This window comes from Tursiops truncatus, chromosome 20 (assembly GCF_011762595.2).
Source record: "Tursiops truncatus isolate mTurTru1 chromosome 20, mTurTru1.mat.Y, whole genome shotgun sequence".
NCBI lineage: Eukaryota > Metazoa > Chordata > Mammalia > Artiodactyla > Delphinidae > Tursiops > Tursiops truncatus.
Window position 1 is genome coordinate 12994424 of NC_047053.1, and position 24475 is coordinate 13018898.

Consider the following 24475-nt stretch of genomic DNA (forward strand, 5'->3'; position numbering starts at 1 on the left):
TGAACCTCCACACCAGTCGGTATTTGCCTGGACTCTCCTTTGCATACTTCTCATTTTCTCTTTTGAGTCCCAAATTCCCAACTAGATGAAGAACCTGTATGGGTTACAAGTCCTCTGCATCCTCCATAATAAACTTGGTGTGAGTTCAAACAAACTTATCTGTTAAGTCAAAGTTGTTATCAGAAAATAGAGCAAGAGGCATGAAAATTAAAACAAGGAAGGCAGGAGATGGAGGGCAATTCAAGCAGCAAGACATAGACAGAGCCTGAGGGAGTCAAGAAGCATTTATAGGGTATTCATTATACACTTCATAGGGTAGTCGTTGCCAGAGAGAGAAAATAGGAATGGAGATGGAGGGGGAAAAACACCCGGCAAAGTTGTTCCCCAAGGCCTCTTTTACTTTGGTAGGTTCATTGACTAACTCCTCCTTGACATGATAGGCAGGGTTATATACCCCGGCCCCGAATTCCCATCACGGAACATTGTGAGAGCCTGGGTTCTCGTCTACCACTCAGTTTCCTGGGGAGCTCCTTGAGGTTGGCTTCCCCCTCCCACCCCCCGCCCCCGGCGCCCTTCCCCTCTTCACCGCCCCACCCAACGCTTGATACAATAGTAGGCATTCAGTAACTGTTGAATGAATGAATGAATGCATGAACAAAAGACTGATTGACTCGGAGTTAGTACTGCACCTCAAGTCTACATATATGAGACTAGACACAGAATAAGGTGCAAACTTCGACAAATTTAGTAAAACTCTGGAAGCCTGGGCTTCTGTCAGACGAACGCGAGCCGCTGCTGAGGCCCCAGAAACAGCTCCAGAAACGCGGAAGGCGGGGCTTCCACCTATTCCGACCACACCCCCTCGCGTCCAAATATTTCCGCCCGTGGATCCGCCCCCTCCGGCACGAATTGCAATTCTAACTGGTGAGCTCTCTAATCCGTCTGAACACACCGGCGCCTATTGGGTCAACTGCTGAAACCGGGTGGCGCACTTCCTGGCTTTAGCAACGCGGAGGGGACGTCGGCTTGCCGCCATTGCCCTGCAGGGAAGCGGCTGTCTGTGTGAAGGGCTGTAGGGGTACGTGGCGGGCTTTAAGGGCCGGGCTGCGGGAGGCGCGGTTGGGGTCGGGCTGAACGGCCGGAGGGATCGGGCCGGGCTGGACCCCTCTGAGCGAGGCAGGACTGCAGGCCGTGGGTTTCGACGTGTTCCTGCTGCCCCTCTTGCGGGCCCGGGCCCCGTCGTTAATTTTTTTCTTCCGCTGTTCCCCAGATTCTCCGGGTATGGCCGGAGTATTTCCTTACCGAGGGCCGGGTAACCCGGTGCCCGGCCCTCTAGCCCCGCTGCCAGACTACATGTCGGAGGAGAAGCTTCAGGAGAAAGGTGAAGAAAGCGTGCGGGAGCGGCGCCTGGGGGCGGGTGCGCGCGTGCGTGCAGCGGGTTTGGCCCCTTTCCCCGTTTTGGCAAGTGTCAAAACATTAGTGTTAGTGCAATTATTGGCCCCCATTTGTTTTTTACATCTAATCAAGTCTCTAAAACCATCTACTTAAAAAAAGTAAAAGCGTCTATTATTTGCAGGCACTGATCCAGACAATGAGGATACAATAACGATACAGACAAAACCCCTTCCCTTGCAGGGTTTAAGTTGCAATGAGGGAGATGGACAGTAAAAAAAAAAAACTTTATGTTATGACAGAAATGGTAGGCAATGATAAATGTGATGAAGAAAAAAAAATAAAGCAGAGCGAGTAGACAAGAGAATTGTCAGGGAGTGCTTCTGCCCGGTGCCTGCCCTCTGTCATACATCCTGACAGGAGATTACCCTAGGGCAAGAGGCGGGGGTGGTTAGGGTAAGGGTGTGCCGTTCTTTAAACTGAGGTATCCTTGTAGCCCGAAAATGGCAGCAATTGCAGGCCAAGCGCTATGCGGAAAAGCGCAAGTTTGGATTTGTGGATGCTCAAAAGGAAGACATGCCTCCAGAACATGTCAGGAAGATCATTCGAGACCATGGAGACATGACCAACAGGAAGTTTCGCCATGACAAAAGGGTGTACTTGGGGTAAGGAACATGCTGGAAGTATTTCATTTGGGGTTTGGCGCCTTTCCCTTCTCCCTGTCTCTTACATTTCAGTCCTGGATAGCTGCTCTATCATTTTGGGACTTTAATGTTCTGTGACAGCTCATCTGAGTGGTTATCAAAGAAGGGAGAAAATAACTGGAATTTCGTCATAATTTCCAGATCTTCCAGTTTTGCTTTTTTTTTTGGTAAATTAATCTTTATTGGAGTGTAGTTGATTTACAACGTTGTGTTAGTTCCTCCTGTACAGCAAAGTAAGTCAGTTATACATATATATATATATATATATATCCACTCATTTTTAGATTCTTTTCTCTGATAGGTCATTACAGAGTATTAAGTAGAGTTCCCTGTGCTGTATGGTAGGTTCTTTTTTTTTTAAATATTTTTAAATTTATTTTGGTTGCGCCAGATCTTAGTTGCGGCACGCGGGATCTTTAGTTGCAGCATGTGGACTTCTTCTTAGTTGCGGCATGCCTGTGGGATCTATTTCCCTGACCAGGGATCAAACCTGAGCCCCTGTGTTGGGAGCACGGTGTCTTACACACTGGACCAACAGGGGAGTCCCAACAGTAGGTTCTTATTAGTAATCTGTTTTATATCTAGTAGTGTGTGTATGTCAATCCCAGTCTCCCAATTTATCCCTCCCCCACTTCCTCTTTGGTAAGCATAAGTTTGTTTTCTACATCTGTGACTCTGTTTCTGTTTTGTAAATAAGTTCATTTGTACCACTATTTTTTAAGATTCTACATATAAGCGATACCATATGGTATTTGTCTGACTTACTTCACTCAGTATGACAATCTCTAGGTCCATCCATGTTGCTGCAAATGGCGTTATTTCATTCTTTTTTATGGCTGAGTGGTATTCCATTGTATAGATGTATCACATTTTCTTTATCCATTCATCTGCCGATGGACATTTAGGTTGTTTCCATGTCCTGGCTATTGTAAATAGTGCAACGGTGAGGATCAGGGTGCATGTATCTTTTCGAATTATGTTTTTCTCTGGATATACGCCCAGGAGTGGGATTGCTGGATTATATGGTAGCTGTATTTTTAGTTTTTTAAGGAACCTCCATACTGCTTTCCATAGTGGCTGTACCAATTTACATTACCACCAACAGTGTAGGAGAGTTCTCAGTTGTGTTCTTTATTGCCCTGATTTGTTTTCCTGATCTGGGACTGGAGCTTTATTTTATTTTATTATTTTATTTATTTATTTTTGGCTGTGTTGGGTCTTCTTTTCTGTGCGAGGGCTTTCTCTAGTTGTGGCAAGTGGGGGCCACTCTTCATCGCCGTGCGTGGGCCTCTCACTGTCGCGGCCTCTCTTGCTGCGGAGCACAGGCTCCAGATGCGCAGGCTCAGTAGTTGTGGCTCACGGACCCAGTTGCTGCGCGGCATGTGGGATCTTCCCGGACTGGGGCTCGAACCTGTGTCCGCTGCATTGGCGGGCAGACTCTCAACCACTGCACCACCAGGGAAGCCCTGGAGCTTTTAATTTGTCCTGTTGATGCTTTGATAAGATGTCTCTGTCTTTGAGTGGGTTAAAGCCCAGAGCAGGACACCTGTACATTCCTGTTTCCTGTAATTCCTAAGTGACCAGAATCTTCAGGTTCGGGGGTAGTTAACTCCTGAGGTCTTTGTACTCTTGTTTTTCTGTGTCCCCAAGGTAGATGAGTACAGCTACAAATACCTTAGCAGATCCCTTTTCTATTTTTACACAAAAATGTTAGCCATTTGGGCTTCCCTGGTGGCGCAGTGGTTAAGAATCCGCCTGCCAGTTCAGGGGACACAGGTTCGAGCCCTGCTCCGGGAAGATCCCACATGCCACAGAGCAGCTAAACCTGTGCACCACAACTACTGAGCCTGTACTCTAGAGCCCGCGAGCCGCAACTGCTGAAGCCTGCGTGCCTAGAACCTGTGCTCTGCAACAAGAGAAGCCACCGCAATGAGAAGCCCGCACACCTCAACAAAGAGTAGCCCCCGCTTGCTGCAACTAGAGAAAGCCCCCGCGCGGCAATGAAGACCCATCACAGCCAAGAATAAAATAAATAAATAAATAAATTTATTTTAAAAAAAATGTTAGCCACTTAATGAACTGGTATAAGACAGCTGTGAAAGTTTTATTTCAAAAATATTTTTGAGATCTGTGCTGTGTGCCAGGGATATAGCAGTGAACAGGAAGTAATGGTCTTTGTGGAGCTTATAGCCTAGTGACATAATAGACAATGGTTAAAGTAAAGTGTGGTAAATATTTTATTATTTTTTATGGAAAGCTACGGAGAGAATAGACTGTGAGGTAGCCTAAAAGCTGTCTGTTAAGGGAACAGCTGTTGATTTAGAGGGACTGACACCCAGTACTGTGGGACAGTGATGTTTAAGAAGCAAAGTGGCACAGCTGGAGGTGGGGAGGCAGAGTTCCTGGTCACGGAGGGCCTGTGTACTAACTTTGGGGGTTTGGACTGTAAGACCGGTTTTCTGTGGAATGTGATACTGTGCTACCTTGTGGCTTCTCTGCATGGTACAGGTAGCAGAACACCTTGTCACTTCGAATCCTCTGTCTTCCTGTTGTTGCAGTGCCCTAAAGTACATGCCCCATGCAGTCCTCAAACTCCTGGAGAACATGCCTATGCCTTGGGAGCAGATTCGGGATGTGCCTGTGCTGTACCACATCACTGGAGCCATTTCCTTTGTCAATGAGATACCCTGGGTTATTGAACCTGTCTACATCTCCCAGTGGGGGTGAGAAGGGCTGGAACATGGTGTGTGGTGGTGGTGGTTGTGGAGGCAGTGGGTATAAACCGTTATGTGACATTGTCGACTTCCAGGTCAATGTGGATTATGATGCGTCGAGAAAAAAGAGACAGGAGGCATTTCAAGAGGATGCGTTTCCCCCCTTTTGATGATGAGGAGCCGCCTTTGGACTATGCTGACAACATCCTAGATGTTGAACCACTGGAGGCAATTCAGCTAGAGCTGGACCCTGAGGAAGATGCCCCGGTGTTGGACTGGTTCTATGACCACCAGCCATTGAGGGACAGCCGGAAGTGAGTGATGGTTGGAGTTACCACTCCTGTGAGGGTTTTGGAACTGAGTATTTTGGAACTTCAGAAGGGGTCCTGGGAGAGCAGTGGGTAGTATGGCTTGGCTAGCTAGCGTATCTACCTGACGTGGGCCTCTTTTTTTCCCTAGGTATGTGAATGGTTCCACTTACCAGCGCTGGCAGTTCACACTGCCTATGATGTCCACTCTCTACCGCCTGGCCAATCAGCTCCTGACAGACTTGGTAGATGACAATTACTTCTATCTGTTTGATCTGAAGGCCTTTTTTACCTCCAAGGCACTCAATATGGCCATTCCTGGAGGCCCCAAATTTGAGCCTCTTGTCCGAGACATCAACCTACAGTAAGTTGGAGAGAGTAGAGATTTTAGGCACCTTGGGTTAAATAAAATCTAATCTTTTTTTAAAAAAATTATTCATTCATTCATTCATTCATTCATTCATTCATTGGCTGCGTTGGGTCTTTGTTGCTGCACCAGGCTTTCTCTAGTTGAGATGAGCGGGGGCTACTTTTTGTTGCAGTGCACAGGCTTCTCACTGCAGTGGCTTCTCTTGTTGCGGAGCACGGGCTCTAGGCTCACGGGCTTCAGTAGTTGCAGCCCGCAGGCCTTCAGTAGTTGTGGCTCGTGGGCTCTAGAGCACAGGCCCAGTCGTTGTGGCGCACGGGCTTAGTTGCTCCACGGCATGTGGGATTTTCCCGGACCAGGGCTCGAACCCGTGCCCCCTGCATTGGCAGGCGGATTCTTAACCACTGCAGCACCAGGGAAGCCCCATAAAATCTCATCTTGATCCTTGAGATCCAATTGTAGTTTCCAAACTGCCCAACTAGTCTGCTTATCTTTGATTTTGCACCCTAGGGATGAAGACTGGAATGAATTCAATGATATTAACAAGATCATTATCCGGCAGCCCATCCGCACTGAGTACAAGATTGCTTTTCCTTACTTGTACAACAACCTTCCACACCATGTCCACCTCACTTGGTGAGAGAGCTAGAACCCAGCTGGGGGAAAGGAGAGGTGGGCGTTTAGGTTGGGCCAGGGCAGGAGAACCTTGGCTGACTCTTCTTTCATTTTAGGTACCACACTCCTAATGTTGTGTTCATCAAAACTGAGGATCCTGATTTGCCAGCTTTCTACTTTGATCCTTTGATCAACCCAATTTCCCATAGGCACTCTGTCAAGGTGAGAGGAAGGGACGTTTGAGATCAGCTCTTCAAGAGAGACTTCCTGTCCGGGCAGAAGCGTTACTAGATAAAAATTCAGCTAGAGGGAGACGTGTTTTCCATCCTTAAGTGTTCCCCTCTAGCTGTAAGCTAACGTGAGAGTTTGGCACTTGGCTCAGACCAAGTTATTGGTATAATCTTGTTTCTATGATTATCCATTTGGGTTTTATCATTTCTCCTCTGGGACTCTGTGGTCTTATTCTGGTCTGTTTCCAATGTGTTCTTTTTTTTTTTTTAATCCTTTATTGAGCTGTAATTCACTACCACACAATTCACCTGTTTAAAGTGGATAATTCGGTGGTTTTTTGTTTATTCACAGACTTGTGCAACCATCACCACGGTTAATTTTAGAACATTTTCATTTCCTCAGAGAGAAACGCTGCACCCATTAGTAGTCACTCTATTTCCCTTGAATCTTCCTTGCCTAGGTAACTGCTAATCTGCTTTTTGTCACTGTAGATTTGCCTATTTTGGACACTTCATATAAATGGAATCATACAGTATGTGGTCTTTTGTGGCTGGGTCTTAACACTTAGCATAATGTCTTTGATGTTGATTCACATTCCATTACGTTCTTAACATGAACAGATCTCCTTCCCCAAGCCCAGTTTTTGGAGCTTGGACAGAAGGTGATTGCAGTGTTCACCTCTTCCTGGTATTGGGGGGTCCCCTAGGAGACCTTTTGCTGGTGAGCCAGTTGGGATGTGAGGAGTGCTGCTTGCTTTCCTGGTTGGCCCTGCCTTGTTCTCTGCTCCCTTGGCCCCCTTTGCCCTGGCCCTTCAGGGATTCTCTTGTCAGGCAGCTCAGTTTCCATGGCAGATGTAGCCACTGTACTTGGCCCCAGAGAGTTTCCCTCTGATCCCAAGTGTCTGCCCAGATCAGCGGGAGCTAAATAAACCCTCGGGGGTTCTTCTTTCAGAGTCAGGAACCATTGCCAGATGACGACGAGGAGTTTGAGCTTCCAGAGTTTGTGGAGCCCTTCTTGAAAGACACACCCCTCTATACAGACAATACAGCCAATGGCATTGCCCTGCTTTGGGCCCCACGGCCCTTCAACCTACGCTCTGGTCGCACCCGCCGGGCCCTAGACATTCCCCTTGTCAAGAACTGGTAAGGCTTCTACCTGGGGGGATAGTAGTGGATGTACAGGAGGAAAGACTCCAGCTGGGTGGGCGTACATCCTTTAGCAGAGCGGCTGGAAGGAGAGATGGGCCAGGCTCTGGTGGGCTTGTTTTTTCAGGTATCGGGAGCATTGTCCTGCTGGGCAGCCTGTGAAAGTGAGGGTCTCCTACCAGAAGCTGCTTAAGTACTATGTGCTGAATGCCCTGAAGCACCGGCCCCCTAAAGCGCAAAAGAAGAGGTGAGGTGCCCTAGGGCCCCTGCTCAGACTTTTTCCATTCCAGAGATGATCAGGAGTCTAGCTCTCACTCCTTCTTCCCACCCCAGGTATCTGTTCCGTTCCTTCAAAGCCACCAAATTCTTTCAGTCTACAAAGCTGGACTGGGTGGAGGTGGGGCTACAGGTTTGCCGCCAGGGCTACAACATGCTCAACCTTCTCATTCACCGTAAAAATCTCAACTATCTGCACCTGGACTACAACTTCAACCTCAAGCCTGTCAAGACGCTCACCACCAAGGTACCTGCGTTGGACCTTAGGGGTCTCCTGGGCTGAGGGATAGACTGGGTTTGCTCTGGCCTCTAAGGAGGGCATACATCCAGTCCAGACTATTGCTGACAAATGTTGTTTCTGTCCTTGGCCTCTTTTCCAGGAACGAAAGAAATCTCGTTTTGGGAATGCTTTCCATCTGTGTCGAGAGGTTCTGCGTTTAACTAAGCTGGTGGTGGACAGTCATGTGCAGTATCGGCTGGGCAATGTGGATGCCTTCCAGGTGAGGCTAGGAATGCTCAGTCCTGGCTCCAGGTGGGGAAGCTGGGTGAAGCCTGGGCTGATCGTGGATCTGGCTCTAGCTTAAAGCCTGATGGGGCAATTGTGTTGCAGCTGGCAGATGGGTTGCAGTATATCTTTGCCCACGTGGGGCAGCTGACGGGCATGTACCGGTACAAATACAAGCTGATGCGGCAGATTCGCATGTGCAAGGACCTGAAGCATCTCATCTATTACCGCTTCAACACGGTAGGACCCTGCCCTCGGATATTCATGTTCTCAGATCCATCTTCAGTTTTACATCGAGTCAGGACTCTTTCCAGGCACCTGTTTGGAGAGAGGCTCTGAGTGTTTCATTACTGCTCTCATCTTGTGAATCTCAACACTTCCCCTCAAAGCCCACTTTTGGGTCTAAATAGAGAATCTCAGTGACTGGTTTCTTCATTTACTCCATTTTAGATATGGAGGTCTCAGAGTTTTCCCATTTTTTCCCTTAACTGCCATACGTGTGCTCTTTGCCTCACCTCTGCCCAATTTTCTGTTGTTGTCTGAATGCATTGGTAACTTGTATTCCTGATTTCTGCTTGGAATCCTAGGGCCCTGTAGGGAAGGGCCCTGGCTGTGGTTTCTGGGCTGCTGGCTGGCGAGTCTGGCTGTTCTTCATGCGTGGCATCACCCCTTTGCTGGAGCGATGGCTGGGTAACCTCCTGGCCCGGCAGTTTGAAGGTAAGTGGTTTTCTCCGTGTCCAGCTTCTCCCATTATCACTTCAAGGGTAAATCACGTGTGTTCCTGTACTGTCCCTTGTCCTTGTTTGAGACTGAGAATCCCTTCCTGTTGGATTGCCTCTAAGACCCAGTCTCCAATGAGTCTGACCTCGTATTCTGGGTCTTGGGCTTCGCTTTGGGGCCTTGAGGCTATCGAGCATTTACAGGATGGAAATTCCTGAGAAGCGTAGTTCTGAATATCTGACGTATCTTGTCTTGCATGTGCTGGGCTTTGTTTATACTTACTGATTTCATTATAACCGTGGTAAGCAATGGCATGCAGGTAGAGACGCTTATTAGGAGCAACAAATCTTGCTTTTACTCGCTTTCACTTCTAGGCCGACACTCAAAGGGGGTGGCAAAGACCGTAACAAAGCAGCGAGTGGAGTCACATTTTGACCTTGAGCTTCGGGCAGCTGTGATGCATGACATTCTGGACATGATGCCTGAGGGGATCAAACAGAACAAGGCCCGGACAATCCTGCAACACCTCAGTGAAGCCTGGCGCTGCTGGAAGGCCAATATTCCCTGGAAGGTGGGCATCTCCCCAACTGCGAGGAGGCATAGACATCATCTTCCTGCGCTCAGGATTACCACTTCTGGAATGTCTTAGGGGGGCATGTGGCTCGCATCACTTTCTCATTGTGCCTTTTGCACTTTTAGGTCCCTGGTTTGCCAACACCTATAGAGAATATGATCCTTCGATACGTGAAGGCCAAGGCTGACTGGTGGACCAACACTGCGCACTACAACCGAGAACGGATCCGCCGTGGGGCCACTGTAGACAAGACTGTTTGCAAAAAGAACCTGGGACGCCTCACTCGGCTCTACCTGAAGGCAGAACAAGAGCGGCAGCACAACTACCTAAAGGTTGGGCAGAGTAGGCTGGGCTTGGTGTGTGGGGGTAGGCAGGAGGGTGGACTGTGAAGTTGGGACCATACCTTGCCCTGGTGGGATTGGGCTATGGTGGGAAGCTAATTCTCATGTCCACTGTGCAGGACGGGCCTTACATCACAGCAGAAGAAGCGGTGGCAGTGTATACCACCACTGTGCATTGGCTCGAAAGCCGTAGGTTCTCACCCATCCCATTCCCCCCACTCTCCTACAAGCACGACACCAAGTTGCTCATCTTGGCCTTGGAGCGGCTCAAGGAAGCTTACAGGTGAGGAGTAGAGTAGACAGGCTCCTGTGGGGAGGTCATGGGGGAAGAATGGCATCATCGTCAGAGTCCAAAGAAAGAAGGCCTTCTGGGGATGGCTTCCTCTTGGTTTTCCCTTTCACCTTTACTCTTGCCTTGTTAGTGTGAAGTCTCGGTTAAACCAGTCGCAGAGGGAGGAGCTAGGTCTGATCGAGCAAGCCTATGACAACCCCCACGAGGCATTGTCCCGCATCAAGCGTCACCTCCTCACACAGAGAGCCTTTAAAGAAGTGAGTCAGATACCCTCCACATTTCCTTTGGCTTTGTGGTTCATTCACGGCACCCAGGTGGCAGGTTGCCTCAGGTGATTGGTGGGTTGGTGTGAGCCAGCTTCCTTGTCCCACAGGTGGGCATTGAGTTCATGGATCTCTATAGCCACCTGGTGCCAGTGTATGATGTGGAGCCACTGGAGAAGATAACTGATGCCTACCTGGACCAGTACCTGTGGTATGAAGCTGACAAGCGCCGCCTGTTCCCACCCTGGATCAAGCCTGCTGACACAGAACCACCTCCTCTGCTTGTTTACAAGTGGTGCCAAGGTAAAACTTTTCTGGGCTTGCCCTCGAGGAAGGGAGATGAATTAAGTTCTGTGTGAAATTTCTCATCCAGTCAGCATAGTTAGTTTACTGTCTTGGTGCGTGGTACCCAGGGAACGGTGTTGAGGTTATGTTGAGCACAGCTGACTCTCCTAGCAATACAGATGAATGAATAGAGTGGTTGTGTGATCGGGTTATGAATGTGATATAGCTCCTGTAGGCACTAGTTCTGAAACGGAATTTCTAACCTGCTGGAGACCTGTGTTTCCTACTCCTCAGGCATCAATAACCTGCAGGACGTGTGGGAGACAAGTGAGGGCGAGTGCAACGTCATGCTGGAGTCCCGATTTGAGAAGATGTATGAGAAGATAGATTTGACCCTGCTTAATCGGCTGCTGCGCCTCATCGTGGACCACAACATAGCCGACTACATGACAGCCAAGAACAATGTCGTCATCAACTACAAGGTGTGTCTTGGGGGCAGGGTGGCAAGGAATTGGGGGAGGGGTGGTCGTCTGGCCCACTGAGTTGGGATTTGCTGTGGGGAGGGCAAAAGAGGATGGGCCCCGAGAAGCCTGGGACTTGGCCATGGTCAAGAGTTGTCTTTCTTTCTAGGACATGAACCATACGAATTCATATGGGATCATCAGAGGCCTGCAGTTTGCCTCATTCATCGTACAGTACTATGGCTTGGTTATGGATTTGCTTGTGTTGGGATTGCACCGGGCCAGTGAGATGGCTGGTCCCCCTCAGATGCCAAACGATTTTCTCAGTTTCCAAGACATAGCCACTGAGGCTGCCCACCCCATCCGTCTTTTCTGCAGATACATCGATCGCATCCATATTTTTTTCAGGTGAGGGCTTTCCTGGATTGTTATCCTTGCAGGGTGTTGAGGTACATGCCCAGCTTCTGGAAGCAGCTCTTGTACCTTAGTTGACTTGCTGCTGGGTTGGGGCTCTAAAATGGGATGAAGTCCTGTGAGTAGGGTGCAGGTTGGGGGTGGCCCCCATCTGTGGAGCTGTAGGCCTCATGAGGTCGCAGTGTGCTTGGCCCTCAGCATCACACCTTGTCTGGTGTAGGTTCACAGCAGATGAGGCTCGGGACCTGATCCAGCGTTACCTGACAGAGCACCCTGACCCCAACAATGAAAACATCGTTGGCTATAATAACAAGAAATGCTGGCCCCGCGACGCCCGCATGCGCCTCATGAAGCATGATGTCAACTTGTGAGTCTAAGTTGGGGCCGTGGGAGCTGGAATCAACCTGAGGGACCCAGAGGACAATTAGAGGGAATTTATAAGGTGGTGTCCTGGGTGGGAGGGTGTACTCTGTTGGGATATCATCAGTCTGGCCTTTGAAGGGAAGTTCCTTCTAGGAGACTGATGTGACCCTATGTTCTCTGTGGGCAGGGGTCGGGCAGTATTCTGGGACATCAAGAACCGTCTGCCACGCTCAGTGACTACAGTTCAGTGGGAGAACAGCTTCGTGTCCGTGTACAGTAAGGACAACCCCAACCTGCTGTTCAACATGTGTGGTTTTGAGTGCCGCATCCTGCCTAAATGCCGCACCAGCTATGAGGAGTTCACCCACAAGGATGGGGTCTGGAACCTACAGAATGAGGTACAGCCTGGAGCGGGACCAGGGGGTAGTAGGAGTAGCATTACCATGCCTGTACATCCTGCGCAGGTGGGGGTGAGGTATACTGCGCACCTTTCCATTGTCAGTCAGCTGAGCTCTGTTGGGAGGGTAGGGCTCAGTGGTGGTTCTTGTTCCTGTGGCAGTTCCAGAGATAGTTAACCTTGACCTTATGGTTTAGGTTACTAAGGAGCGAACAGCTCAGTGTTTCCTGCGTGTGGATGATGAGTCAATGCAGCGCTTCCACAACCGTGTGCGTCAAATTCTGATGGCCTCTGGCTCCACCACCTTCACCAAGGTACGTACAGCAGTAGTGTCTTTTGTCTGTCTCACATCCCTTTCAGCTCTTCCCTCCTTTGCTCTCCTTTTTTCCCAACTGTGTCCAGTGTACTAGTCTCCGTGCTTTATGGTACAGCAGCTTAGAGTGTCAAATCACCCCACAGTTGTTTCCTGAGAATTCCCTGTAGGAAATCTATAGCCTACTTCTGTGTAGTTGTGATGATTCTAAGTTAAGGTCAGGGTAGAAATTGGATTTTTAAATTTGAACAAAAATCACCATTTTTGCATTGTCCCCAGGCTTGTTATCCAGGTCATACAGTTCATCTTTTGACCCGTAACATAATGTGCATGTTAAAAAGCAAGTATAATGAGCTATATCTCAGTGTTTATTTCCCCTTCAGTTGTTTCCAAAGGCCCAGCCGAAGGCAGCTGGAATTGAAAAAGAGTAATCTGAGGATTTGTTAACTGTGTGTGCTTAAGTTTCTGCAAGGTTTAAAAAGTCGCCTTGCTCTTTTCTGCTGCCTTCCCGTTCCACTAATGGTGCACATGAATGTCCTAGCTGATACTCTCAAGGGCATCAGTAATGCCAAAAAGAGAGGGAAGTGCTAGGTTGTTATTAGGTTGTGTTCCAAAGTCACTGTCCAGTTTCTAACTGTAATAATGAGGCAGGGTTACACTGGTGAATTTGAAATCATTGATGATCACAGAGCGGGCAAAACTGTGAATTTCACAGGCAAGTTAAACAAGTGATGTGATCAGCCCCGGATTTGCTGTGCAACTCAAAGATCTAGAAAAATAGCAGAATATTCTGCTCTTGCCCTATCAGTTTGGTTTCATGTACTGACAACTCAGCTGGCATTGTGGACCACAAAGAAGCAAGACATAAAAACACACAGGGAGTATTCTTTTTCTAGGAACATTATATATACATAGAAATAAAATGCCTCAGTGGATTAAAAAAAAATCGCGTCATCCTGGTTTCTCTTAGAATAACTCTTAGTTGTAACATTTTCTCTCCTTCTGGCCTTCATATCCCTTTAAATATGCAGCATATAAAGAAGGTTTCCAATTTTTTAATAATAGTTCTGTTAAGGATACTATATTTTGCGGTACACGGGCCTCTCACTATTGTGGCCTCTCCCGTTGCAGAGCACAGGCTCTGGACGCGCAGGCTCAGCGGCCATGGCTCACGGGCCCAGCCAGTCCGCGGCATGTGGAATATTCCTGGACCGGGGCACGAACCCGTGTCCCCTGCATTGGCAGGCGGACTCTCAACCACTGCGCCACCAGGGAAGCCCAAGGACACATTTTTTTTATCTTAATATTCCTTACCTCAAGTCCCTCATGATACTTTTTTTTTTGAGTATAGTGCAGGGAAAAAGTGTTTTGTCTTTTTAGGTTGGTTTATATTGTCCAAGAGTCAGATAACAGGAATTGTGTAACTCATTCATTGCATTTGTTGATAGCCACTGTGTTCAAGGCGTTACACACACACTACATGTGACATACAGTCTCTGCCTTCCAAGAGCTCACTACCTAGTTGGAGAGACAATGCATAGTCAAGAGAACTACAGTACAATGTGTTTATAGCTCTTGTGTTACTTGGGAATCTGTGAGAATCCTCAGGTTCATGACTGTAGCCCAGTCTGGGAGAGGAAGAGAGAAAGACTTCCTGAAAGAAATAACATGTGAGAGGCAGGTGAGGGAGAGCATTCTTTCAGCCAGAGGTATGAAGAGGTAGCCAGCGTGGTACATGTGAGGCCATAAAAAGTTTGGGTTTACAGCAATAAAACTGTGGAGGAGATGGAGGCTGGGTAGGTAAGCAGAGCTAGATCATGGAGGGCATCGCCTGCCTTGTTAAGAATCCCATAAGAGTCCCAGGGGACTTCCCTGGCAGTCCAGTGGTTAAGACTCTGGGCTCCCAATTCAGGGGACACAGGTTCGATCCCTGGTTGGGGAACTAAGATCCCACGTGCCGCATGGCGTGGCCAAAAATAAAATTCCATAAGGGTCTTGAGCATGGGAGTGACTTTTTCAGATTTCCGTTCCGTGTTAGGTGGTTCACTCGTGCAGCTGTGGGGAAGATGGATTCAGAAGAGGAGGAGGAAAGATGAGGTTTGGGGACTACTGCTGAAGTCCAGATAGAGATGATGAGAACCGTGAACGTACGCAGAGGGGAACAGATTGGATAAATAGTAGATACAGTCAGCAGAGCTTCATTTTGGTGAAATGCCAGAGGGAAAGGAAGTCAAAATAACATTCAGTTTGTGGCATGGGTGGCTAGGTGAATGTTGGTGCCATCAGCTGGAAGACTGCAGAAAGAAGAGCAGGTTTAGGAGAGAAGATAAATGAACTCAGTTTAGGATATGAAAAGTTTGACATTCCTGAGAACATCCAGATAGAGGTTCCAGCGGGCACTTATTTGTATCGTATTTCTTCAGTTCCAAAATACATATATGGGTGTGTGTATTTAGTGGTACCTCTTAGATTTGATGAAAAGCATTATGAGTTTGAAGCTCCAGGGAGAGAAATGAGAAGAGAAAGTAAGAGCGACTAGGGGCAACTTAGAGGTTCCTATAGGATGTCCAAGTGGAGATAACTTTGGAATCTGAAGCTTAGGGAAGATGTCTGGGTTGCAAATATAGATTTAGGGGTCAATATGAAGGAGATGGTTGAAAACTCAAGAGTGAGCAAGATTATCTGGGGAAATTGTAAGGAGCGAGAAGAGCAGAGGGGTGAGTTTGGAACCATAGGGAACACTGAGCAGCATGGCCAGACTGGGAGAGCGCCGGGCCATGGATGCCAAGCCTGTCAGGAATTGGGATGGGCACTTAACAGTGTCAGTTGCCTAAGTGTGTTTCAGTCAGATAAGGCCCGAAGTATCCATTGGATTTGGCAGTCAGGATGTCATGGATGACCTTAGCAAGAGCTGTTTCAGGAATATGGGGATAAATGCCAGATTGCAGTGGGTGAGGCTTTATGGGAAGTGAGGGAGTGGAGACGGCAAGGACTGTCAGTTTGCCAGAGCAGGAGGAGGAGGAGGGACATTAGACGCCACCTAGAGGGAGATAGAAGTCAAGGCAGGTATTTTAAAATGGGAGTGATGGGAGTATGTGTACAGTAAGGAGCCAGTAGCGGTTCAGAGTGCAGCAGAGAATCCTGGTAGGTGATGGAACGGTGTCTGCTCCGCAGGGATAGAGTAAAGGGAAAACAGAGGGAAGCATCCTCTGAACCTAGTAGAAAGAGGTCTGCATAGTTGTGAATATAGATAAGTTTAGTGGGAAGTTATAACAAACCTTGCATTTTTCAGCTTCACCTGGGCTGGAGTGAGGGGCAGGGGGTGCTGGACTTGAGCACAGTGGTGAGGGTGGGATTCGATTGTTGAAGAAACTGCACTGAGGGTTTTAAGAGAGTGAAGACAACTGAGAGTGAGTGTGGGCTCTTCCCAGAACTTCTCAGCTTCTCAAGCTCTCAGCAACGGGCTGGAGAAGGTGGATAGATTGTAGTGCTGATTTAGGACTAGGGTTTTGCCAGAGGGCTGTTGTGGCGTGGTAAGGGGCTGGATGCAGGGGAATCAAGGGTGCTAGCCCCTGTTGGAATCCTGGATATTGGGAGGGAGAGAAGGAAGAGACCAGAAGAGGCCAGTGGCCTTGGGAAAAAATACAGGGATCAAAGGAATATATGTGTGAGAGGTACGAGCCTGAGTAAAGGAGGACTGTCAGAGGTCAGGTAGGCAGTTTAATATAGTCCTTAGAATAATGGGTTCTGGAGTCAGACTAGGTTTAGTCATAGCTCTACCACATTACTCTTGGGATCTGGGTTAAGTCACCCACCCACTCTGGGCCTTAGTTCCCTCATCCATAAAATGGGGGTACTGATATGCTAGCTAGCTCAGAGAGCTTTTGCGAGAAATGATGCTTATAATAAGCTATATTACTCAACAGATTTTGTAATAAATGTTGTCGTTGATTAGAGGCATCTCAGAGATTATGATCAGATAGTACAGTATTGGAATTTGTTTCCTGAGGTGTGTTAAGGTAAAGCAGTTCTTGTAATAAAATTTCTTGGTCCTCCAAGGTTGATAATAGAAGGGAAATCTCCAGTAGGGCTAGAGGTAGCTGGACCTTATGGCGCTATTCTTGTCCTTCCCCCCAGACTCACTTGTAGTTATTACTGATGGGGGCACTTTAGGTGCTACCCCCATTCTTGCTTTATGTACATGCAGTGCAGTAGCCCAGGCTTCGAGCCAGGACTCCTTCAGTCCTAGTAGTAGCTATGAAATAAGACTGGAACATTTAAACAAGACTTTGATACGGGCCAGGAATAACAGAAGGAAAATAGAAATGCACCACATTAGATCATATGACTTATAAGGTGCAGCCTACTTAGCTTTAGCTTATGAAGGACCGTAAGGCCACCTTCCTGCTGAGTTCCCTGTCTTCCCACAAACAGCATTCTCTCTGTCCTTCACCAGGGAATCCCTTTAAGCATGTGTAGATGACTTAAAGTCTAAAGCCAAGAGGAAAAGAACATCTTTGCCTGGCAGTAGATGTATTTCTCTGTTCTTGTTTTGTTTTGACTTTCATTTTACATTATTTATTTTTTGAAAAGTTTGATTTTTTAGAGCACTTTTAGATTTATAATAAAATTGAGAGGAAGGCACAGAGATTTCCCATTAACCCCTGCCCCCACATGTGCAGAGCCTCCTCCATTATCAACATTACTCACCAGAGTGGTACATTTTTTTTTACCAAGGATGAGCCTACATCGACACATCATAACCACCCAAAGTCCTTAGTTTACCTTAGGGTTCACTCTTGGTGGTATATATTCTGTGGGTTTGGGCAAATGTATAAGAACACATATCCATCATTAAAATATCATAGAGAGTATTTTTGCTGCCCTAAAAGTCCTCTGTTCTCTGCCTGTTCATCTCCCCTGCCCCAGCTATGTGTTTAGTTTTAGATGGAAAAAATTTGTTGTCTAATGTACCATGGTTCAAAAGGACACAGTAAAAGTTCCCATTAATTTTTTACCAGTTACGTTTTCACTTACAGTAAAAAGAAATTAAATACTAACAGGACCCAGAAAACACCCAGAATCCCATCATCCTAACATCAGTTTTATTTTCCACATTCCCATCCAAGTTGGTCATGTGCCATGATGGGCAGGTTATGTGAATTGAATTTGTTTTTTTTATGAAGACTTAATCTGTGTGAAGTTCTTACCATGGTACCTAGTACATGGAATCACTCAGTGTTATTCTCTTTCTTGCCTCCCCTCATCCCCAGGAAGTTCTGCTATTCTTAAAGGAATGTGATAACTCCTTGGGAATTCATACTTACTTACTCCCTAATGGGAATAAAGCACTGGTAACTGCAGCAGAACTGGAGTGTTCTGTGATACAAACCATGCAGCTTGTGATTCAAAGGACCAAATACAGTCAGAGAACTTACTAAGACTCGGAGTTGTCTTACTGAAGTCTATTTGCTTTATTCCCAGATCTAGCCCATTCTGGTCCCCAGCTCTCCGCTCTCGTTCCTATAGGTCTGTTGCCTTGGTTGTCTCATCCTGAGCACAAGCTAGATGCTCAGTTTTGCTTTTGTGATTTGATTCAGGCTGTTACCTCATCCAGGAGTCACTTCATCCTGCCTGTCTGAATACTATTTGCTCAAGGCTAATTCCTGTGATAACTCCAGCCAATGTGATCTTTCACTTCAAGAATTGCCTAGCAAACGTATTCCTTACCTTAAAGTGTTGATTATATCGTTTGGTATTTTGTGGTTGCTCTCTTTTTCAAAGATTGATCTTTTGGTTTCACTGACTTTTTTTTTAATTTAATTAATTTATTTTTGGCTGTGTTGGGTCTTTGTTGCTACGCGTGGGCTTTCTCTAGTTGCAGTGAGCGGGGGCTACTCTTCATTGCGGTGTGCGGGCTTCTCATTGCAGTGGCTTCTCTTGTTGCGGACCACGGGCTCTAGGTACGTGGGCCTCAGTAGTTGTGACGCATGGGCTTAGTTGCTCTGCGACATGTGGGATCTTCCCGGACCAGGGCTCGAACCCGTGTCCCCTGCATTGGCAGACGGATTCTCAACCGCCACCAGGGAAGCCCAGTTTCATTGATTTTTATTTTTCTCTTTTCTATTTCATTGAGTCTGCTCTTTTGCTTACTTTGGGTTTAATTTGCTGTTAGTTTTCTAGTTTGTTAAGGTAAAAGGTTAGATGATGACAATTTTGGACCTTTCATTTTTTTTTTTTTTTTTTTTTTTTTTTTTTTTTGCGGTATGCGGGCCTCTCACTGTTGTGGCCTCTCCCGTTGCGGAGCACAGGCTCCGGACGCGCAGGCTCAGTGGCCATGGCTCACGGGCCCAGCCGCTCTGCGGCATGTGGGATCTTCCCAGACTGGGGCACGAACCCGTGTCCCCTGCATCAGCAGGCAGACTCTCAACCACTGCGCCACCAGGGAAGCCCTGGACCTTTCATTTTCATAGAAATATTCAGTGCTGAAAAATCTCCTTTTAATAAAAGCACTGCTTTAGCTGCATCCCTCAAGTTTTTTTTTTTTAATTAATTTATTTTTTATTTATTTATTTTTGCCTGTGTTGGGTCTTCGTTGCTGCGTGCCGGCTTTCTCTAGTTGCGGCGAGTGGGGGCTACTCTTCATTGAGGTGCCCAGGTTTCTCATTGCGGTGGCTTCTCGTTGCGGAGCACAGGATCTAGGCACGCAAGCTTCAGTAGTTGTGGTACGGGGGTTCAGTAGTTGTGGCTCGTGGGTTCTGGAGCGCAGCCTCAGTAGTTGTGGCACAGGGGCTTAGTTGCTCTGTGGCATGTGGGATATTCCTGGACCAGGGCTCAAACCCATGTCCCCTGCATTGGCAGGTTGATTCTTAACCACTGTGCCACCAGGGAAGCCCTGTATCCCTCAAATTTTGATAAGTTTTCATTTTCATTCAGTTAAAAATGTTTTCTAATTTCCCTTGTGAGTTCTTTTTTTGTCGTTTTTTTTTTTTTTTTACTCAAATTATATATGTATTTTTAAAATTTATTTTATTTATTTATTTGGCTGCATCAGGTCTTAGTTGCGGCACGCAGGGTCTTCAGTCATGGCATGCAGGATCTTTCAGTTGCAGCATGCGAACTCTTAGTTGCGGCATGAATGTGAGGTCTAGTTCCCTGACAAGGGATCAAACCCGGGCCCCCTGCACTGGGAGCGTGGAGTCCTGGCGACTGGACCACCAGGGAAGTCCCTCTCTTATGAGTTCTTATTTTACCCATAGGTTACTTAGAAGTATGTTGTTTAATTTTCAAATATTATTTGAGGGGTTTTCCAGGTGTTTTTCTTCTATTAGTATCTAGTTTAATTCCATTATGGTCAGAAAACACTCTTTAGGATCTTAGTTTTCTCAAGTGTATTTAGACTTGTTTTATGGTTGAGCATATATAGCGACTGCCTTCTCGTGTACTGGAGAAAGAATCTGTATTCTGCTTTGTTGGGTTTTACAGATGTCATTTAGGTTTAGTCAAGTGATTGTGTTGTTCAAGTCCTTCTATGTCTTTCTTTTTCTTATGTCTATTTCTGTCAATTACCGAGAGAAGATTGTCATAAGTCGTGGATTTATTTCCCTTTTCAGGTTCCTCTTTTTATTTTGGCTTTAGAGACACCATTCACTTTGTTAAAGGCATCCAAGCTTATAACATAAAGACACATGACATTTTTTCAGAAATTTATATCTTTTTTGAGCACAGAAGAACGTCTGAAGTTCAGACTGCTCTGGTAGCTTTTAAATATTTAGTCAAAGTTGGGCAAAGCATGATTGGCTTGGCTTACAGGTGGAAAACCAGGAAAGAGTCGTCAGGAGATTAGCAGGCTTAGGGGATAGGGAGCCATCTCATTGAGACCAAAATGCAAACTGACAAACTTTTTGTCCAAGAACCTGCATATGGGTGATGACCAAGGAGTTGTGCCAGGTGGAATGCTGTATCATGTACCTGAAGATACAGCTAGAATTAGAAATGAACTTTACAACTGATGCACACATAGACATTTCAATAGATAGAAGCAACTCTGTTGACACCCCAGCAAGAAATGTGTATTGTTCATACTGTTGGGCATAATTATTTAAGTTTTTTTTGAATCTTATGCTTAAACAGGTCCATGATATTTTGCTTCATATATTTTGAAGCTCTGCTATTAGGTGTATAATACATTTATTATTTTTTTAAAGATTTAATTTTATTTTTTTGCTGCGTTGGGTTTTGTTGCTGTGCGTGCGCTTTCTCTGGTTGCAGCGAGTGGGGTTGCTCTTTGTTGCCGTACACGGGCTTCTCCTCACAGTGGCTTCTCTTGTTGTGGAGCATGGGCTCTAGGCCTGCGGGCTTTAGTTGTGGCATGTGGGCTCCGTAGTTGTGGCGCACGGGCTTAGTTGCTCCATGGCACGTGGGATCTTCCTGGACCAGGGATCAAACCCGTGTGCCCTGCACTGGCAGACAGATTCTTATCCACTGTGCCACCAGGGAAGTCCCTAAGTATGTAGTATATTGTGAATTACTATATCTTCTTAAGGAATTGACTCCTTTATCATCATGAAATATTCCTCTTTATTCCTTGTAATATTCTCTGTTCTGAAGTCTACTTTGTCTGATATCAGTAGTGCCCCTCTAGCTTTGTTTTGTGTGTGCATGGATGTCTTTTTCCATCCTTATACTTTTAATCTGTGTCGTTATAATTAAAGTTAACTTCTTATAGATTGCATTTAATTGGTTCTTGCTTTTTAAATTCAGTTTAACAATCTTTGCCTTACAAATAGTCTAAACACTCCAGTTAAGTTTACTATGACTGTTAATGTCGTTGAGTTTAAATCTGCCATCTCATCCTTTGTTCTTTATTCTGCTTTTTCCTCTTTTCCTGCCTTCTTTTTAATTTATTTTTTAAACAGGAGAAAATCAAACGAAAGTTTCATAACATATATATGTGGGAGAGACCCAGGAAAACTGAGTAACTCATTTTCCTGCCTTCTTTTGGATTGAGTGGGGTTTTGGTATGATTTTAATTTATCTCCACACTTCGCTTATTAACTACACTTCTTTGTTTTTTATTGGTTTCTCTAGGGTTTACAGTATACATCTCTGACTTACTGTGACCACTAGTCTAGTATCACGTTACATATTGTACGAGAACCTTTCAATAATGTACTTTCATTTTCCTCCTCATTTTTTGTAGTGTTTGTGTTTTTTTGTTTTTGTTTTTTTTGGCCACGCCCCACAGCATGCAGGATCTTAGTTCCCTGACCAGGGATCAAACCCGTGCCCCCTGCAATGGAAGTGAGAAGTCTTAACCACTGGATGGCCAGGGAAGTCCCTGTAGTGTTTTTGTTATATGTTTTAACTGTACCTGTATTATAAACACAGTGATACTTTGTTACTGTTTTGGCTTTAAACAGCCTTTTTATCTTTTACAGAAATTACAAAATGAAAAAAAAATGTCTTTTACATTTTACCCACATACTTACTATTTCTGGTGTTCTCCATTACTTTATTAGGTCCAGGTTTCCATCTGGTATTGTTTTCCTTCTGCTTAAAGAATTTCCATTAACATTTCTTGTAGTAAAGGTGTACTGGCAGTGAATACACTCTGCTTTTGTTTGTCAGAAAAAGTGTTTATTTTGCCTTCATTATTTTTTCTGCAGCTTTACAATGTTGTTAATCCCATCTGTACATTTTAAAATTTCAAATATTGTAATTTTTATCTCTAAAAGTTTCATTTGGGTCTTTAACATCTTCTGTTTCTTTCCTCATTATGTTCATGTTTTTCTTTATATACTCAAGCATAATTATAAAACGTTCAATAGCTGTTGTAAGATCTTTGTCTACTAATTCCATCATCTGTTGTTTCCAGGTCTGTTTGTACTGATTGATTTTTCTTCTGTTATTAATTTAGGTAATTTATTTTTCTTCTGTTATTAATTTAGGTAATTTATTCCTGCTTCTTTGTATGCATCCAATATTTGATTGGATGCTAGAAATTGTGTAATTTATATTGATTTATGGATTTTGTTATATTCCTTTAAAGAGTGTTGGGTTGTGTTCTGGTGTACAGTTCAGTAACTTGTGGTTTAGTTTGATCCTTTTGAGGCTTGCTTTTAATTTTAAGCTTCTTAGTTATAGTGAATCCAGAGCACCCTTTCTTCTGGGGCTAATTTATCTCCACTACTAAGTTGATAACTTTCTATGGACTATACCTAATTCCCATTTATTATGAAGTCTCTGTATGGCTGGCGGGGACACAAACTGTTGTCAACCTTATGTGAGCTGTGGGACTTGTTCAGCTTACTGATCTGGTGGTGGTTTTTTCTTTGACCTCGGAGGGTTTTTTTGTTTTGTTTTGTTTTCAACATCTTTATTGGAGTATAATTGCTTTACATTGTTGTGTCAGTTCCTGCTGTATAACAAAAAAATATGAAATGCTTCATGAATTTGCGTGCCATCCTTGCACGGGGGCCATGCTAATCTTCTCTGTATCGTTCCAGTTTTAGTATATGTGCTGCCGAAGCAGGCATGACCTCGGAGTTTTATAGCCTGCAAATGGATCCCTTCATGGGTCTTCAGAGATCTCTCTCTTGTTTTTTTTTTGGTTGCGCTGTGCAGCTTTTGCAGTATCTCAGTTCCCTGACCAGAGATTAACTGGTGCCACAGCAGTGAAAGCCCAGAATCCTAACCACTAGGCCACCAGGGAACTTGCAGATCTCTTTCTCTTTTTTTTGAAGTATGACTGACTTACAATATTATGTTAGTTTCAGGTGAACAATATAGTGATTTGCTCTTTTTACACATTACAAAATGATCGCCAGGATAAGTCTAGTTACTATCTGTCACCACACAAAATTATAATATTCCCTATACTGTACATTACATCCCCGTGACTTACTTATTTTATAACTGGAAGTTTGTACCTCTTAGTCTCCCTCAACTATTTCACTCATTCCCCCACCCTTCCAAGTATCCGTGTTGTTGCAGATGGCAAGATTTCATTCTTTTTTATGCCTGAGTAATATTTCTGTGTGTGTGTGTATACATACCACATCTCCTTTATCCATTTATCTATCAATAGACATTTAAGTCGCTTCCATATATTGGCTATTTCAAATAATGCTGCAGTGAACATGGGGATGCACACATCTTTTCGAATTAGTGTTTTTGTTTTCTTCGGATAAATACCCAGGAGTAGAATTGCTAGATTGTATGGTTGTTCTATTTTTAATTTTTTGAGGAACTTCCATACTGTTTTTTATAGTGTCTGCACCACTTTACATTCCCATCAGTAGTACGGTAGTACACGAGGGTTCCCTGTTCTCCACATCCTTGTCAACGCTTGTTACTTGTCTTTTTGATAATAGCCATTCTGGCAAGTGTGAGGAGACATCTTGTTGTGGTTTTGATTTGCATTTCCTTTATGATTAGTGATGTTGAGCATCTTTTCATGTGTCTATTGGACATCTTTATATCTTCTCTGGAAAAATGTCTCTTCAGCTCCTCTGCCGAAAAGACATTTTAAATCAGGTTTTTGTTTTGTTTTTTTTTATGTTGAGTTGTATGAGTTCTTTGTATTGGGTTGGCCAAAAAAGTTCGTTCATAAGATGTTATGGAAAAACCTGAACGAACTTTTTGGCCAACCCAATATTTTGCGTATTAACCCCTTATCAGATATATCATTTGTAAATATCACCTCCTGTTCAGTGGGCTTTCTTTCCATTTTGTTGATAATTTCTTTTGCTGTGCAAAAGCTTTTATTTATTTATTTTTGGCTGTGTTGCGTT

General features: G+C 45.3%; 1 protein-coding gene, 1 non-coding gene and 1 pseudogene across 2 annotated transcripts in view; 2 read left to right on the top strand and 1 right to left on the bottom strand.

The window, feature by feature from the left end:
- The first annotated feature begins 958 nt into the window (after positions 1–958).
- The window catches only part of PRPF8 (pre-mRNA processing factor 8), a 36700-nt gene continuing 13183 nt past the window's right edge, over positions 959–24475 (top strand). The window contains exons 1-24 of the mRNA XM_019926923.3: positions 959–1078; positions 1271–1381; positions 1889–2057; positions 4655–4819; positions 4906–5124; positions 5270–5482; positions 5996–6121; positions 6217–6322; positions 7283–7473; positions 7604–7723; positions 7810–7999; positions 8133–8252; positions 8363–8497; positions 8845–8974; positions 9352–9548; positions 9677–9883; positions 10012–10175; positions 10315–10441; positions 10558–10750; positions 11027–11214; positions 11363–11601; positions 11828–11974; positions 12158–12368; positions 12565–12681. Of these exons, the coding sequence (XP_019782482.1) occupies positions 1282–1381; positions 1889–2057; positions 4655–4819; positions 4906–5124; positions 5270–5482; positions 5996–6121; positions 6217–6322; positions 7283–7473; positions 7604–7723; positions 7810–7999; positions 8133–8252; positions 8363–8497; positions 8845–8974; positions 9352–9548; positions 9677–9883; positions 10012–10175; positions 10315–10441; positions 10558–10750; positions 11027–11214; positions 11363–11601; positions 11828–11974; positions 12158–12368; positions 12565–12681 (3774 nt within the window). The 5' untranslated portion in view covers positions 959–1078; positions 1271–1281. The remainder of the gene's footprint in view (positions 1079–1270; positions 1382–1888; positions 2058–4654; positions 4820–4905; positions 5125–5269; positions 5483–5995; positions 6122–6216; positions 6323–7282; positions 7474–7603; positions 7724–7809; positions 8000–8132; positions 8253–8362; positions 8498–8844; positions 8975–9351; positions 9549–9676; positions 9884–10011; positions 10176–10314; positions 10442–10557; positions 10751–11026; positions 11215–11362; positions 11602–11827; positions 11975–12157; positions 12369–12564; positions 12682–24475) is intronic.
- LOC117309769 (small ribosomal subunit protein uS8-like) lies at positions 12688–22587 on the top strand (annotated as a pseudogene).
- Positions 23112–23216, bottom strand: LOC117309935 (U6 spliceosomal RNA). The gene has a single exon (XR_004524218.1). It is a non-coding gene; the product is annotated as a U6 spliceosomal RNA (small nuclear RNA).